General features: G+C 47.0%; 1 protein-coding gene across 4 annotated transcripts in view; it reads left to right on the top strand.

The window, feature by feature from the left end:
• Window positions 1–16699, top strand: part of WDR59 (WD repeat domain 59) — a 59534-nt gene that overhangs the window by 2088 nt on the left and 40747 nt on the right. For all 4 annotated transcript variants that reach the window (XM_068411074.1, XM_068411072.1, XM_068411076.1 and 1 more), the window contains exons 2-11: window positions 1948–1997; window positions 3938–4073; window positions 6920–7005; window positions 7917–7997; window positions 9943–9980; window positions 11993–12081; window positions 12543–12659; window positions 13582–13659; window positions 14680–14836; window positions 16514–16593. In XM_068411074.1, coding sequence (XP_068267175.1) covers window positions 1948–1997; window positions 3938–4073; window positions 6920–7005; window positions 7917–7997; window positions 9943–9980; window positions 11993–12081; window positions 12543–12659; window positions 13582–13659; window positions 14680–14836; window positions 16514–16593 — 912 coding nt within the window. The remainder of the gene's footprint in view (window positions 1–1947; window positions 1998–3937; window positions 4074–6919; window positions 7006–7916; window positions 7998–9942; window positions 9981–11992; window positions 12082–12542; window positions 12660–13581; window positions 13660–14679; window positions 14837–16513; window positions 16594–16699) is intronic.

Raw genomic sequence — 16699 nt, 5'->3', positions numbered from 1 at the left:
AAAAGCTGCTTTCAGGTTGCTTTGTTCAGCTGCAACTCCCCTCTTCTGGAAGGTTGTGCTGTGAAGACTGACATATCAATACACCGAGCGCATTAAATGACACACAGCTGTTTGGGGTTTTTTCCTGTTGCCTAGCTAAGTCTGTAGTATTGTAGGGAACTGTTGATTGCCATAAAAGACTGTGTTTGTGACCCGACAGAGTAGCAGCCTGACATGGGAAGCTTTTTACTTCCTTCTCATTACATTTTATGATGTTTGGTGCCTGGAAAAACAGTTTATCAATGTTCATTATTAAAAACAATTTGTAAGGATTTATGACATCCTGGTGCCAACACCAGAAAAAATAAACTCGTGTATGAAATTATCAATCACTTTAAGTTGATGGGTTTTTTTTTTCTGTTTTGAGGAAAAATGGCCACAGCTGTATGAAATATGTCATCTGACTAGCTCTTCATCACATGAGAAAGCTCTGGTTCCAATCATCGCTTTAGTGATCCTCGTTTTAATTCCTCACATGTGAAATGTGTATCATCTGGGAAAAATTCCTTCTCCTGCTTGCTTTTAGTAACCCACTTTGTTATTTTGCAAGGTGCTGTGAAATCTAAGAAGCTGAAATTATTTCTTTACCATTTAGATATTTTAAAACTGGCTTCTTATTTACAGCATTGGTTTTAGGACTGGGAAGACCTTGCCAGAAGACTGGATTTGCTAGCTAGACAAAAGCAATGAAAGCGGATTGTTCCTGGAGCAGCAAAAGCAGTGAACCTCGGCTTGGTTGGGGTATAGACATAGGCCTGGGGTTTACTGCAGACTTCTGCTGAAACTCTGCAGCCGTTTGTAGCTCTTTCCCATGTGGACTCTTGGTGTCTAGTGAAGAACGAGCCCGTGATGCTGTTTTTCCCTTAGGTGGGGTGCTTGCAAGCAGGGGATGGGGCCCTGGTTGAAAAAACTAGTTTTTTGTGGTGGTTATTCTGTCAAATCTGATTGAAATGGCGTGGGATTGCCATATTGTCTGTCTGGTGTTAGTGATGCTTATAAATAGTAGCTGTGGGACATCCTGAAGCCTTGTTACATCCATGCTGAGAGTACGTAGCAGAATCCTGAACAGCAGCAGAGACACCCCAAGCCTTTTGGGGTAGCTTTGAAGATGACAGCAGCTAGTTTGAAGAACGTGGGGCATAGTCTGACTTTGTGCTGTGAACACTGAAAACTGCATTGAAGTCACGTCTATGTTCATGGGCCAAACTGTTCAGCTTTCCAAGTAAAATTTTCCTTTATTCTCCTGGCAATTAAATGAGATGATTGGCCGATTCCGTTCTGAACAAAAAGAGGGGAAGACAATATTCAAAGTCTATTTTTTTTTCTTCTTAGGGTGTTGAAGTTATCTCTTAGCCTTCTTTACAAGTAATGCCAAGGTAAATTCTGATGCCTCTTAGCCATCCCTCGTTTTTGGAGACCAGCTGTACACAAATGGTTTCACTTCTATCTCCCAGTACGTATATAATTAAATCTGTCTCTGCAATGGAAGAGAGAGAGACTGAGGAAGCTCCTGAGCAGGAGCAGAGGCTGATTAATACGGATTATTAGAGACTGCTGATTGAAAGGCTGCAGCTGTGATTGCCATAGTGGGGAGAAGGGAGCAAGGTCTCAGTACTTCTAGTGGTGTCTGCCAGGTCTTGTCCTCAGTGTACTCTAACAAAGATGTTCTCTTGCATGCTAGCCTGCACCCCAAAATCAACCGCTACAGCCCGTCACCCATCTGTGGTTCTTCAAGGGGATGTTACTTCTACCATCCCTGACAGATATCAGCCTTGACTCTTACCAGAGCAGTTTGTACCTTGAAGATGAGCTGGCAGGTTTTCCTGAACTCCTCCCCAAAGCTGTGTTTGACTGAGAAGCTGACCTGACAGGTATAATTTAGCTTTGTTCTCTGTTTCTCTTTGACAGGCGACTGCGATGTCAGTGGATTGCCTGGGACAGCGCGCAGTACTCTCGGGGTGAGTGTGACAGTCCCCATTAGAAATGGATGACAGTCATTTCCACAAGCCAAATCAGCAACCTTCAGGCTGACCTCAACTGGAGGGCTGATGTATTGTTTCAGAAAGGTGCAGCTGAAGACTCTTCCAAGGTTTGATGAAAAGGATTCTGGGTCACATTTCCAGTGGGATACAGAGTGGAAAGCCAGCAGCTACTGCATGACAAAATACTGGCTTTCCTGATGCACACTTTCCCAAATCCGTTTGTGGGAGGTGGAGCATCATGAAGGAATGTTTGGATTCTACTTGAAATACAGATTAAATAATTTCTTTAAGACAAAGTTTGCCCCAAATATTCCCATGGTGTATTTGGGCAGAGGAGCCAAGCTCTCTGACCTGCTCGTCTGCTGGTTCAGTGTGGGATGATACTCAACAAGAGGAGTAGGTGCCACAGACTCCAAGCTGGCAGAGCTCTCAGGAGGGCTTGGCATTATGTAGCCACCTCCAGGACAAGTCTTCAAGCAGCTCAGCAGTTGGCTGCCCAGCTGCTGCTGTTCATACTAACAGCTATTCTTCTCCCACTATCAGAGACACGATTACCACACCAATTAGGATATTCACTTCAAATTCAGGATTGTGCAGGTGCAGCTGACCTTTGGTCAGTCTTGGAGGAAACAGGTCCTTTGATACAACTTGGAGGCCCACTCACTTCCATGTAAACCCCTAGTCCAGCAGCCCTGCATAGGAGTAACCAGCTCAGCAGCTCGTTTGGGTCTAACTTGATGCCTCTTCCTCCTTACACCTGCCCAGTTTTATAGCTGGCTTATTTGGGCCAGCAGCAAGCTGGGGATGGTCTGCCTGCACTTCAACATCAGGTCCATGGCCCTCTGCTTTTCAGGCTTCTTCTGCATGCTCAGCAGCCCTTCAGGGTTTGCCTCCATTATTTTAAAACTCTGCGAGCGCCTCAGGGGGCTCAGCATCTTCACTCTTCAGAGTAGGGAGCCCTGAGGACTTTGGTCTGGGAAGGCAGCAAAGATGTTCTTTGTGTTCCTTCTCTTGGGAAAATTCACAGTGCTCAGAGCAGCTGTGTGCTTGCTACGCAGCTGACGTGTGTGATGCTGGTGTGGTTAATTATATATGGTTCAGTATGTTTTGGTGCTGGTCTTCCATTAGAGTTCAGCTGGCTCACAATTATTTCTGGGCGGTTTATCGTGCTTGTAAGATGAATCACACTGGGGAGGGAATGACACCTTGCCTAGCTTTGTGGAGAGCTGGCCACGTCCAGCAGAATGTATGAGCTCAGGTTTAGCATCGTGCAAATGTATCTCTGCAGCATATAGGGTTAGCTCAGGTAAGTAACGTACCCAGATCAGCGCACTGCTGTGTCCACCCACGTTAATAAGCTGCTGCAGCTGATAGAGCTCTGTGCAGGTGTACTTGTACCGTCTGCGGAATCAAGCCCCCCAAACTGTGGTGTGGAAACATGCAGCCACATAGAATCATCTTAGGTTTGTCAAGGCTCATTAGCTCTTGCTCAGAGCAACCTCTCCAGACTGAAGGTGGCTCCTGTGAAGCTATTGCATTGCACTCCCAGCCCTGTGCCACCGCAGCTCTGCTGCTGCTGCATGAGGCCAGCAAAGCGTGTTTGGATGTGTTTGCACCCTTTCCCAGTGCTTCCTTTTGTATCCTGGTTATTGAGGGTTTTCTGTGGTCTGAGCTACCCATGTGTGCAAATCCTGTGTAATTTCAGTACGTCTTTTCATATATTTTTTAAATGTAGCCCTTTTTGAAGTATGTAGTCAAATTCTCAATACTATTCTTAGGAATAGTATTTTCATCTGTCTTGTCAAATGTTTCTCTTCTTTGGTCCTCTAGGCCCAAGGCTGTGAGCTCCAAGTGAGCTTGGGGTTTTGAGATCAGTCCTGTGCGATACAGCCTCTTTGTATCTGTGTGTCTTGCAGCCGCCGTTTCCTCTACATAGTCAACCTGGATGCACCAAATGAGGGTCATCGAAAGATCTCCCGACAGAGCAAGTGGGACATCGGGGCAGTGCAGTGGAACCCACACGACAGCTACGCATACTATTTTGCAGCTTCGGTAAGTTCCCTCAATTAAAAGCTGTAGCTCGTCATCTTCCCTGGTCTTTCATGGGTGAACTTCTGCAGACTTGGAAGGCTGTATGGAGCTGGCACAGGCACGCCCCTGCAAGTCACATTGCAAGATCAAGGCCTAACTCTGATTTACTGCCAGGGAGGTGCTTGGCGTGATGGCTCTCAGTTATTGGTCAGCCAGTGTGGAATCTAGTTTTGCTTGCTTGACTTTTATAAAACACCTTGCCAAATAAATCGAGCAGACAAATGGTCCTTTTCTGGAGGGAAGGGGGGATGTGCTCTCTGACTTCCATTCTGGTATGAGATTTGTGCACTTAATGAATTTCTTGCTCTGTGCCGTTTTGTTTTCACCTCCCTGCCTTCCTGGCGGGATGTGGTGCACCAGGCAGCCTGTAAATAGCACGAGTCAATACTGGCTCACCGCTGTACCAGTCTAGGTTTGCAGATGGGCAGGGACCGAGACAGCGAGGAGTTCTTATTCAGTGTGTGGAGAAGTAAATAGGCCGGTCTGAAGAAGCAGTAGTGACCATCTGGGACTCGAGTGCAGTTTTTAGCTGTAATCTTTACTCGGTCTGTCGTGCTCTGTAGCTTGTTCATCCAGAGCCCTGAGCTTCTGCTAGCAGCAGTCTGAGCCATCAACCGTAGCACTGCAGGAACCGGCACTAGCCGGGCGCAGACTGCTCTCATGGCGAGGTGCCTTTGCTGCTGTGTTGCATCTGCTTTTATAGCCTGAGAGTCCTGGAATAACTGGGGTGAGAGAGGTTTCATCTGCTTTTTTGAGCAAACGCTTAGCTGATGGCGGTTTCCTGGGATTTTTGTTCCTTTTGCTTCCTGGACTGGCTACAATTGAAATTAAAGGCAGTCTTAAAAGTGGACCAGTGTTGTCAGGAGCCTTTGCTTGTTTGCTCTCTGACATCCCCCAGCCTGTCTCCTCCCAGCTCTGGTGCATGAGTGACAGGGAGCAAAGATGCATTGGGAAGGCTAAATCAGCTTGGATTCAGCACTGTGAAGATGTGATTTGCTACTTCTGGAGTCAAGCTGGCTGTCAGTCCCCCATGAGTCCGCTGTTGAGGTTGTCGCATGTTCAGGTATACCACGCAAGTGGTGTAGACAGCCCTGAGAGTCCTGTCCCTGTGGATGGAAAGGGAGTGTAAAAGGCTGCCATCCTGGTTGCCAGCAGCTTCACCTGGTTTGCAGTGCAGTGCAGGGGAAGGGGAAGTCTGTCCTTGTGTTTGGATAAGGGCTTCTCACGTTTTTAGCTTCTTTCCAGAAGAGCTGAACCATGTCCACTTGCTGTGCTTGGCTGTGCCTGCCCTCTGGCTCTGGCACACTTCTGAGGACTCCTGAGCTGCTGTTTCAGAAATGCCATTGTTTTCCATCTGAGATCCTTGCTACTTCTTTTGTGTGGTCACAAATGCTTGAACAAGCGGGCGATGAATTGTTGGAAGCATATACTTGTCACAAGAAGCACATTTTTTTAGAAAATGGTGCTGGGAGGAGCTGTCATTCTCTCACACCTGGTACTACAGGCAACACTTCCCATGTGAGATGCCCCACTAAGAGTCTGAGAAACTTCTGGTGATCCTTATCTTGTAGCATCAGCTCTGGAATCCTGGACAAATCCTGTTGAGCAATTTCACTCTACCCCCTTAAATCCTTCTGTCAATGAGAAACATGCAAGGAGTTTTCCTTGCCCAGAGCTCTTGTGCAGCCCTGCTGTGAGCCTTTAGAGAAATGCCATGTATTATTGCTGAGCTGGGAGGAGACCTTCCATTTCAGGGAAGCCTGGAGTATTTTATCCATCTTCAAGTTCAAATTCATATCAAGCAGCTTTGGGGTAAAGAAACCAAAAACACCACCACAAAAACCTGTCACAAAAAATGTAAAATAAGTCTTTTCTTGTATTATCTTTTCTCTCATCTACTTGTAAGTTTGAAAACAAGGGGCTAACGAAAATGAAAATTTGAAGTCATGTTATTTCTGTTTCTGCAAAATAAACATGAATTTCCAGTCATGGCCCAAAGCCCACTGTGCTTGGTGCTGTATATGCACCCAAAAAGGCAATTCCTGCCCCAGAAAGATCAGAGTTGGCCTGGGCCGAAGTGAACCTTGATTGAGGCAGAACATGAACTTAAAGCACAATAACTAGTTTTAAGTAACTTCGTGTGTGGCTGCATTTGGGGGAGGATTTATTCCTGGAATGAGTGAAGAAGCCCTAAATAATGTTGTCATTGATTCATCTGGTTTGCTCCTGTGGTTTACAGTTAGTGATAAGCACTTAAGGCTTTTTTTCCTGGGCTGGCAAGGATGGAAGTACGCTTGAGGAGGTGACCTTGAAGCCATTAGACTGTATTGTTTGTGTTTGGCAATGGCCCTGATTTATCCCAGAAGGGAATCGAGGGAGAGTTGAGGAGGACCAGTGGTGATCCATCATCCCCCTCACTGAAAACACCAGTTGTGAATCTGAACAGACTGGCAGGATATTCCTGCAGAGAGAATTCGGCTGCCTGTTGCCTGCAGTTACACCATGTTGTTAGGAAATAAAAGCTCTGAGAACATCATTTCATGGAAGCATTTTGCAATGTGATTTTTTTTTCTCCCATTCTTGTTTATCTCCATTTTTAAGTGGGTGTAATTAAAGTGTAAGCTTTTGAGAGTCCTTGCAGCCTGTATGTTCATCTTTGCTCTCCTGCTTTGAGCAAGGACTTTGCTAACCACAGTGTGACTCACTGGTAACTAAGGTTCAAAGAGAAGAGAACCTGGTCCTGACACATGGATTCCTGTCCTACCTTGTTCACCTGACACTGTCTCCTTTCTTCTATCTAATTTCAGAGCAATCAGCGAGTTGACCTGTATAAGTGGAAGGAAGGGAATGGTGAAGTTTGCACGTCGCTGCAAGGACACACACGTGTGATCAGGTGAGAAGCAAGTGATGCTGCAGATTGCTGGGTGGAAACTGATGGGTTGTTTCACAGAAGGTGAATGTTTCAGCCCTGGCCCTGCTCAGGCTCTGCTTTGAGCTGGTTTTTACTCACTTTTCTGGACTGTGCTGTCTGCCCCTCTGTCATTCCCATTTGGAGACACGGTCAGATGTGAAGCTGCTCACCTTCTTATGACTCCCCCCAGTATATCACCTTAGCCTTTGATGGCTCGAGTGTCATTGCCTTAGGCTACTGTCCTTGTAATGAACAGCAACCATCATCTGGGAAACAGATAGCAGCATGTTTGTTAAAGTGAATCCCAGCTGTGTTTCTGTGTGATAGCAGCTTCATCAAAGCAAGTAATCTTGAAGATCAAGTTCACAGTGTGTTACAGTGGTGCAGGGGAGGTTTCTGCCCCTGGTTCTAGGGGTGCATTTTAGTGCTGGGCTGGAAATGCAGGTGAAGGACTGTTTTTACTCCAGCTCCTGACTGTGGAAAGTAATTGCAGCCCTTGAAATGGCTGACTGGGGGCTGTTTGTGTCTCAGGTGCACCTGGTGAGGCCAGCAGGAAGGCATCCCAGAGTGAGGGCTTGGTGCTAAGAATGCCTGGTAACTGGGAACTCGCTGAGACAGTGTCCCTTTTCCTGCGGAGGAAAGAGCACACACATGATAGCTGTAAAGTTCAGGGCTAGGAGGATGCTTCACTGGAATTTACTTAGAAGCATTTCATTGCTTCTTGGAATTTACTTAGAGAAATGATTAAGATCTTGCTTTTTTCTTTAAAAATTTCAGTACATGTCATGGAGTGGTCATGAATTTGTGGGAGAAATGTCCTGGGGACTGGTGAGAAGTTGGTACAAACTGCGTGCGCTTTTCTTTACTGACCTACGCTGATTTTGCATTTGCAGCGACCTGGACTGGGCGGTGTTTGAGCCAGACCTGCTGGTCACCAGTTCTGTTGACACGTATATCTACATCTGGGACATCAAGTAAGAATCAGTATGTTTCTGCGCTGCAGGGAAATCATTGGACTCCTTTCCATAATTAGCAGCTTGCAGAACAAAGCACGCACTGATGGGCGCTGCTCTTCAGCTCTGCTTGCAGGGGCTTCAGCTGCTTCCCATGATCTCAAAGATGACTTCTGTTCCTCTACTCTCAAGCCAGTTCAGAGTCAATGAATGGCAGTACAGTGGTAGGGTTAAGCCACAGTCGTGCTCCTGATTGGAAGAAATACCACCTGGCTTCACTCCCTCCCCACTTCAGATCTTTCCTTGGGAGCATTTCCTAGAACCCGAGGGTGTACCTCAACCTGTTGGGGTTTTTTTAGCGGAATGACTGAGCACCATTTCAGGATCCTGCAGCTGTTTTCCACCACATTCAGTGATTGTTGCTGACTCTCCCTCAGTGGTGGGAAGACTGGCAGTGGTATTCAGGAACCTTTTCCTGTTCATGCCTTCCCTTGCTTCCTGGTGCTTTCTATCATGAGTAATTTCAGGGTAACAGATCTTTCCAAACCCACTAGTATTAAAACCCCACATTTTACACCTGAGAAGTGAGGAGCTGGCACTGAGGCTGCTGGGTTCTCTTGCCGGCTGTACAACAACTCTTTATGACCCCTGGCAAGTCACTTTGTTCCTCTCTGCCTCCCTTGCTCAGTTATAATAGGAGGATAATTATATAACCCCACTGCACCAGGCTACCCTGAGGCTTATTTAGCTCCTATGAAGCACTTAGATCCTTGGTTAAATGGTGCTTGAGAATGGCAATATATTATTAATGCATAATTAAAAGACATAGAAAGACAATAACTGCTCGTTGTGTTTTCCTGTGATACTATCTTAGTGCCAAGCAAAAAAAGAGAGTTCTCTGAAGGTTATCAGAAGCCCTGCTTTAACTCTATTGTGCCCTTCCATCATTTTGCATCTGCATGTATCACTTGTCCAGAAATGCCTGGTTAGGCAGTCTCTGAGTAGCCTCTACATCCCACTTGTGCTAGAAAGGTCTCTGAGCTTGCCGGGGCAGCGAGGTCCTGGGGCTGCTGGCGTCCAGCAAATGAACATCCTGCTGAAGCGGCTGTCTCTGATGACACCCCAGGGAGGTAGCCCTGGAGTAAGGGTAGCTGGAAATTCCCTGCTTAATTTTTCATACAAAATAACTTTTTGTTTAGGCAGAAATTCGTAGAGGGAGAGGTGCAGTCCATTCCAGAAAATGTTCTGCTTTTCAGCAAACACAAAAAGCTGAAGACAATATTCCTTCTTTTTACTGGCATTTTTCATGAAAGGGCAGGTGACTTCCTGAGGAGCAAGGTCAAGGAGCAAATTACTGCCTTGATCCATGTTGTGGCTGCTAGCAGTTGTCATGGTGCCTCACTGGCTCCTACCACAGCAGAATTTGTAGAGTCTGCACACAGCTAGGCTTATTTCCTACTAATTTTGTTGTTATATGCTAGACATGAAGTCTTTGCTCTGAAGTCACTGCTCCATCTGCCTTGAATCAGGGTCTGCAAAGGCTTGACGAACACATCAGTGGCTTTTGTCGAGTTTTTCCACAGCTCTATTTGTTCCTTTTAATCCTCCTGGGAAAGGCTGTTTTGTTGCTTCCTGCAGTAACACTTTGTGAGCCCAGTTTCTTTGCCTGCCCAGTTGCAACATGCCACACTTCGCACGTATTTCTCCTCCCTCTAGTCCCCTCCAACTCCATCCTATGTCCTAAACTTGCTGCTGTGTGTGGTGGCAAGCCAGAACGGCTGCTGTCCTCCAGCTGGTCACCTCTTTCTTTATTCCATTTAGTGTGGTGTATTTTGGTAAGCAGGAGGCATGTTAGCTCCCAAGAGGCAGCAATAAAATTAGTCCTGGAATAGCAAGGAGCTCAGTGGGGAGGCTGGACCTGCTGGGCTATGCTGTGGGTGCTCACATTAGCCATGTTGTGTTTCAGAGACACCAGGAAGCCTACGGTCTCGCTCTCTGCAGTAGGTAAGTGTGGCAAGTGTGTGTGATACAGGCTTGTTTAATACCTATGTTTAGTGTTGTGTGCCCCTGCTGTTATTCCTCCCTCCACGCTCCAAGGCTGAACATGGCAGAGTACAGAAGTGCCACCACGTGTGATTATCCCGTGTCGTAGCAGCCTGAGAGGCTCCAGTTCTCAACTCCTTTTAGAGGAGCAGAATTCCAAAGGGATGTGGAGCCCTTGGAGGTTCCCAGGCATGGAGGGCAATGGTAGTGCTTGTACTGTCTGTCCTAAAATTGGTGGACAGTCACATAGCATTTGCACCTTCTAGACAGGAGTAGCTTCTTCCCTGCTAAACCAGCCTCTTGCACTGCTTGTCCTGTGTTGTCTGTCTGCAGTGTCTCCCTGTCCTTTTATGTTTGATTGAATCAGCTGAGAAACTAAATCGCACCCCAGGCAGTGGTGTTGAATGCTGCCGACTGCCAGCCTGCCCCTTACTTACTGAGGGGCTGGGTACGTAACCGGCTGTGTCTGCTTCCCTGGGGCACCTCTGACGTGCAGGCAGCTGCAGTGGTGACACGAAGGTGCTCTCGTTGGGCTGCGCTTGCTCTGGAAAGGCACTTGTCATGGCTGTTGGCAGTGCGACTGTCCAGCCGCCTGTAACACTGCCTGCTGGCGGGTGCTGCGTGTCAGTCCTCACCAGCTGCCTGTGGGAACTGGGTGGTGTGAATGACGAGCAAAACGTCCTTTTCCTGAGTTACTGTCCCCAGTACTACAGCAATCCTTGCAACGTGATCTCTTATGCTCTGCTGCTTAGATCTCCTGAGGCTACACACCTGCAGTGGCTCGCCCTTCCCTCCCAGCCAGCAAACCTATCTATCACAGTGATGCAAAAACCTTGCTGAACCAAAGAGAAGTAGGGTTTGGTTCTGGTGCCTGGGGTGAGGTTTCATGGGTCAGGTGAGCCAGCCCAGTAGCTAGCTCCCCAGAAAGCTTCCTTCCTCCCATGCCCGATTCTGTCTAGTGTTGGTCCAGACGTTTGTGTACCCTTCAGTGAGTGGATCAAATCAATCATCTGGCAGCCTGTTTACAGCTTTTTTCCCCCCTGGACTAGCTTTTTGCGAGGTTGTCAAGATCAATCTGCTCATCCTGGAGCAGGAGATGGGTAGTGAAGGTAGGGAATAGCAACAGGCTGAGATCTGTTTAGCTTTCTCATGGACCTCATCTTTCTGATGAGCTTAAAATGCTTTGAAAAAACTGCCAGACTAAGGATGAACACAACGTGTATTTCTCTTACAATATCTGAACAATCCACATCAGCTGAAGCTGTATTTTGCTGCTTATTAGAAATAACCAATGAACTTCTGACTTTAGGCCCTTGACCGAGTCCCTCATGATATCATATCATCATATCTGGACCATCATCCCGTTTCTTTGCAGTGCCATTGATGTCTCTGGCTTCTTTGGTGTATTTTGGCAGTTGAGCCTTCTGGTCCATCCAGTGAATCTACCTCCAGCTGGCCAGACATGAGGTCCACCTGCGCTGCAGCCTTCTCCTACGCCTCTATTTTAATAATAGATCAACAACGCTGATTCCCTGTATAGCATCAGATAGTATAGAGGGTGTTGAGGAGACAAATGCAGCAATCCTTGAGCACCTGGAAGTAGCTTGAATGAAAACAGAAGGGATTTGAGAGGGGGTGATGAACCTGCAGTGCTTGTCTGGAGCAAGTCACTCCACGTGAACTAATGGACATGAGGATTTTCTTCAGGTACAACCCATGGCTAGAAATTGCAATGAAGATCTCTAAGCGTGTAGCTGGAACACTCTTGCTTTGAGGTCCTCAGGACGCAAACACTAAACTGAGGAATCAGGAGTAAATCCTTTTCATGCCATCCTTCATGCTGGCTTCTGGCATATTTTTCCTCTGAACTGCCTTTCCTGTGCTAAGAAGAGCAGCTCTAAGCCCAGGTCAAGGGTCTGTTGTGCCACTTACTTTTTAATTGCTTGTTATGACCTGCTCTGTTTGTGCTGCAGCTGGAGCTTCCCAGGTCAAATGGAACAAGAAAAATGCCAACTGTTTAGCAACAAGCCACGATGGGGATGTCCGAATATGGGACAAAAGGGTGAGTTGAGAGTCTCTTGAGCAGCTTGTGCATATTCCTGCTTAGCTGATACAGAGATCCCTCTGGTCACAGATGAATACTGAGAAAAATGTACTATTTTATCCCAAATCTCTCTAGTTGGTCCATTTTTAAACTAGAGAGAATTGGGAGCCCACAAACCTGAAGAGAGCGTGTAGATAGCCTCCTTCTCCAGAAACTGTGCCCATTAACATTTTGCTTTTGATCTCATAGTACTTAACTGTTACTGAGTAGGGAGCATGGTTCAGGGCTGTGCTTGGTGACTGGATTTGCCACACCTTCACAGGACCTTTCCTTCAACTACTTTTGCTGAGCTATTTGCCTTTCCCCAGCAGGAGAGTGTTCCACCTCTTGCCCTTCTTCAAGTGTCTCTTTTTTATGCCAAAGAACTAGACCAAATTTCAGGAGTCCTATGCTGAGGAGGAAAATGTCTCTCCTTGCAGAAACCCAGCACTGCAGTAGAGTACTTGGCAGCTCATCTCTCTAAAATCCACGGTCTGGATTGGCATCCTGACAATGAGTATACGTTGGCCACTTCCAGTCAGGACAACTCTGTCAGGGTAAGTGTTGCTTCTGGGACTCCTGCTCAGAGATGTCAGGATGGTGGAGCAGATCCCCTTCTACTACTGCTGAAGTCTTGGGGAGTGCTTGCCGTTGGCAAGATCTGGGTCCTTATTTTTGGGTTTCTGTGTGTGTTGAGCCAGGGGTGTGCTTACAGAACAGGCAGAGAAGTTGTTGCAGGATGAGTGCACATATGTTTGCCACATATCTGTGGTGGTTTGGGCAGTACTGAAGCTGAAAACAACCGCCTCTGCCTGTTGCTTGCCAGAAGGGAGCTGGCCACACATGCCAGAAGAGCCTTCTCCCCAAAATGGGGAGACATACTCCAGCCCCTGGGGTTCCCAAACTCATGTCGAATTGGGTTATCAATAAGAGACTGCCTGCAAGCATTGCTATGCAGGGCCCTTTACTTGGGGGGGAACAGTGTGCTTTGTGTGTCAGCCAAATGGAGTTCATTCACATTTAGCTGAGCTCTGAGGCAAATGCAATTGATGTGTATTCTAGCAAAGCAAAAGGTTAGATTCTTCATTACAAAATTAGCAGTAACAGCAGGGTGGGCCTGCCCCCAGTCTGGACTGGCACATTGACTGGGAGCCTGCAGGGTACCTTGTAGCTCTGAAAGCCCGAGCAGGCTGCCTGTGTCCCTGCTCTAATTACTCAAGCTATGATCACTGCGAATATGACCCCAAGTCACTTGTTGTCTGAGGGATGCTGATAGCTTGATATTTGTCCTTTGGGGCCATCTCTGCTCTTAATGAATGGGATTACTAATGATGCTGTGGGCACCCTGGCATGTTTTTCGATCTGCTATATCTGCAAGCCACATGGAAAACTGCAGCCTGAAGGTATAGCCAGCTGACTCCTGCCTTTGCTTGTCTTTTTGATATTTTTTTTTTTTTTTTTTTTTTTTTTTTTTTTAAGTTCTGGGATTACCGTCAGCCTCGGAAATACCTCAATATCCTTCCCTGCCAGGTTCCTGTCTGGAAGGCAAGATACACGGTGAGTGAGAAACCCTCACCAGCCCCACTTGTGCTGAGAGAGCAAATGCACAAAGAGACATTAAACAAAGAACTGCTGAAGGCCTTCTCACCAATTCTACTGCTGGACATGATTAAGTTGCTTTTAAAAACCCCTCTTGATGCTTAAAAGCCCCAGAAAAGCAGTGTCCGCAATGGGGGCGCTCAGGAGAAGGAATGACTATGAGTGTGAGATCCCAGTCTTTGGCATCATCCTCCTGAGGGGAAAAAACCCAAGTGCAGGTGGTTGGCTCTGGGAGCAGGAGGCTCAGAAAGTGGCTGCTGCTCTCGCTGTCCTGATTTTCCTCTCAGCTCCGGTATTGGTACCAGTTGCACAGAGCAATGCAGCAGTCTTCTGCCCTCTCTGAGTGCCTCCTCTGCTCCCAAGGTTTTCATGTGTGCCACAGTGGGCTCTTGCAGCATACCACATCCAAGAACAGTTGCCTTTTATAGAGCAAGCACCCAGCCATGTGAAGCTGAGGCTCTTAACATCAGTCATATCCGTTCTCTTCCCCAGACATCTGAATGTGGCCTGAAGCCAGTGCTGTGCCTTGGGTCTTTGATCCCCTTTCCCATCCCCATGGTGGGGGGTGTAGGGCTGGGTTCCAGGGTTCCTCTGAGCATTGTGACCCTGAGCAGCTGCTGGGGCTCAGTCCCTAGGCAGCAGTTCTTGCAGCTCCAGGCAAATTGCTGTAAGGATCCCATGTGAAAAGTCAAGGGTGAAATTCATCCAGCCTCACAGCTGAAAAGTGAGGAAGTAGCAGAAAGAAATGATTACTCTTAAGTGAGCTGCATTGAATATCTCAATGTACTGCATCTTATCCCTTGTAAGACACTGGTTTTGCACAGCAATTGCCTTGGACTCTCCCAGTTTTAGGCCTGCTGAGCTCCTTTAAAACCCAAGCATTCTTGTTGGTGGGAAAAGGGAAAAATTAGAGTATGGTAACAGCAGCATGGGAGCATAATTCCCCAAGGCTAACCAGAAGGGTGTTTCTCTCTCAAGCCTTTCAGCAATGGGCTGGTGACAGTGATGGTCCCCCAGCTCCGGCGAGAGAACAGTCTCCTTCTCTGGAACGTCTTTGACTTGAACACACCTGTCCACACTTTCGTGGGACATGATGATGTGGTGCTGGAGTTTCAGTGGAGGAAGCAGAAAGAAGGTGAGTTCAGGGCTGGATGTGCTCTCTTCCCTGTGCTGCAGTTAAGCTTATGCTATTGCCATTTGAATCTTGTCTTTGCTTGGAGTAGCTCCTACCAACTCTCCTGCCCCCCCTCAAGTTACAGCTGTTTTGTGCTTGTTTTATGGCACTGCCCACAGAAGCATTGCCCTGTTGTTTCCATGCTAACAAAGCAAATCTACCGAATGCTGAGTGGGTCAGCGGTGACTCGAATTGCTTCCGCTCTCCCGTGAGTCTATTTTTAAACAGATCTTTCACAATAAATTGTACAAACTATTAGATGGGTGCACGAGTGCAGGCCCCCTCCCCCTGCTCAGAGCTGCAGGCTAACCAGTTAACCCCTCACATCGCTGCCTAGATCAGCAGCCTCCAGCATATCCCAGACCACAGACTCAGCGAACCCACCTTATCTGTGTACTGGCAAAGGCAGGGGAGGAAGAGCGTGGGATAGAGAAGCTGCTGTTAAGAGTTCAATCCTGACTAAATTTTCCAGTGTAGGCAGCTAAATATAGGAGATTCCATATTAGAGGTTGGATAACCACACAGAGCACAGCTTTGTTTCCAGCATCTCAGCTGCCGTTCACACAATGTCTGGCTTTGGTGTCACTTGTGGTACTGCTTTGCAGTGCCATGTAGAAGGTCTGGTCCAACCCTCTGCCACCAGCTGCTGGGGCAATTCAGTTAAGTCCCCTTCTTCTTGACACCTTGCTTTTCCTCTTTCAAAAAGAGGAGCGTGATACTGAACCGTGCTAGGATCTGGAGGTGCAGTCTTAAGTATGTGAATGAACATTCAAGCAGGCTTGAACCACAGTTGTGTTGTCTTAGCTGAGTTCATGCATATATATCTGAGGCTGGAAGTCATGCTTGTCTCAAGCAACATAAATCCATCATACAAGCATTCCAAGTCTGCTTCACCGCAGAGACAACCAAGATAGCGCAAATCTGCTTCCACAGAGTCTGCTGTGCTGTATTTAGACAGGCACTGTGCCTCAGCAGAGGCATGTAGGAAGCAGCTGTGCAGCAGCAAATTCCTGAACACAGCAGCTGTTTGACAAGGGAAACTTAAGCTGTATCACAAGGCCTAAACATGGGCATAAATAAGGCTGTGTACCTTTATCTGTTGACAGATAGTATGTGGCTAGATGTATTTCATTACAACCTGAACTTGTCTTGGCATCATCCGAGTCTCAGAAGGAAAATGGGGGAGGGTAGAACCAGCTTCTCTTAGCTTAGAAATGTTTTAAAACATCTGCCTCTTTCAAGAGATACGATGAACTAAAAGATATTTTGATTTTACAGTTATCGTAAAAAATAAATCCATTTTTGAACGATATTATTTCTTCTGCTTATATAAGTGTTGTAGTAAAGCTTGTTCATTCCTAGTCGGAATACTTGAATCACATGCTTTATACTTACTTTGTGCTTTTCACCTCTAAACTATACCCCACTTAGAGGTGTGGTAACCGTGGTGCAGGCAGGCATAAAGGCTGATGCACCTAGGTCGGTTCAAAGTGGAATAGGACTCACTCTGCTTTTCAGTTTAGTACCTTATCCATTGGATCTCCCTGCTGGCTTGCTTCAATCTGTTTACACTAAACGCAGGGCTGAGATAAGTCTCTGTTTTCAGCGGGGTCTGTAAGTTGTTTCTGTCCTTTTTAGGTTCTAAAGACTACCAGCTGGTTACGTGGTCCCGTGATCAGACTCTGCGGATGTGGCGGATTGACTCTCAGCTGCAGAGGGTACGTGAACGCTTTTGCTCTTGAACTGTAGACAGTTTTCTTACAGGCTGGATTCACCTCCCTTTTCTTGCATTCCCAGTCGCTCCTCTGGTATCCTAGAGCTGCA

This window comes from Nyctibius grandis, chromosome 12, assembly GCF_013368605.1.
Source record: "Nyctibius grandis isolate bNycGra1 chromosome 12, bNycGra1.pri, whole genome shotgun sequence".
Taxonomy (NCBI): Eukaryota; Metazoa; Chordata; class Aves; order Nyctibiiformes; family Nyctibiidae; genus Nyctibius; species Nyctibius grandis.
This window is presented reverse-complemented; position numbering and strand designations above follow the sequence as displayed.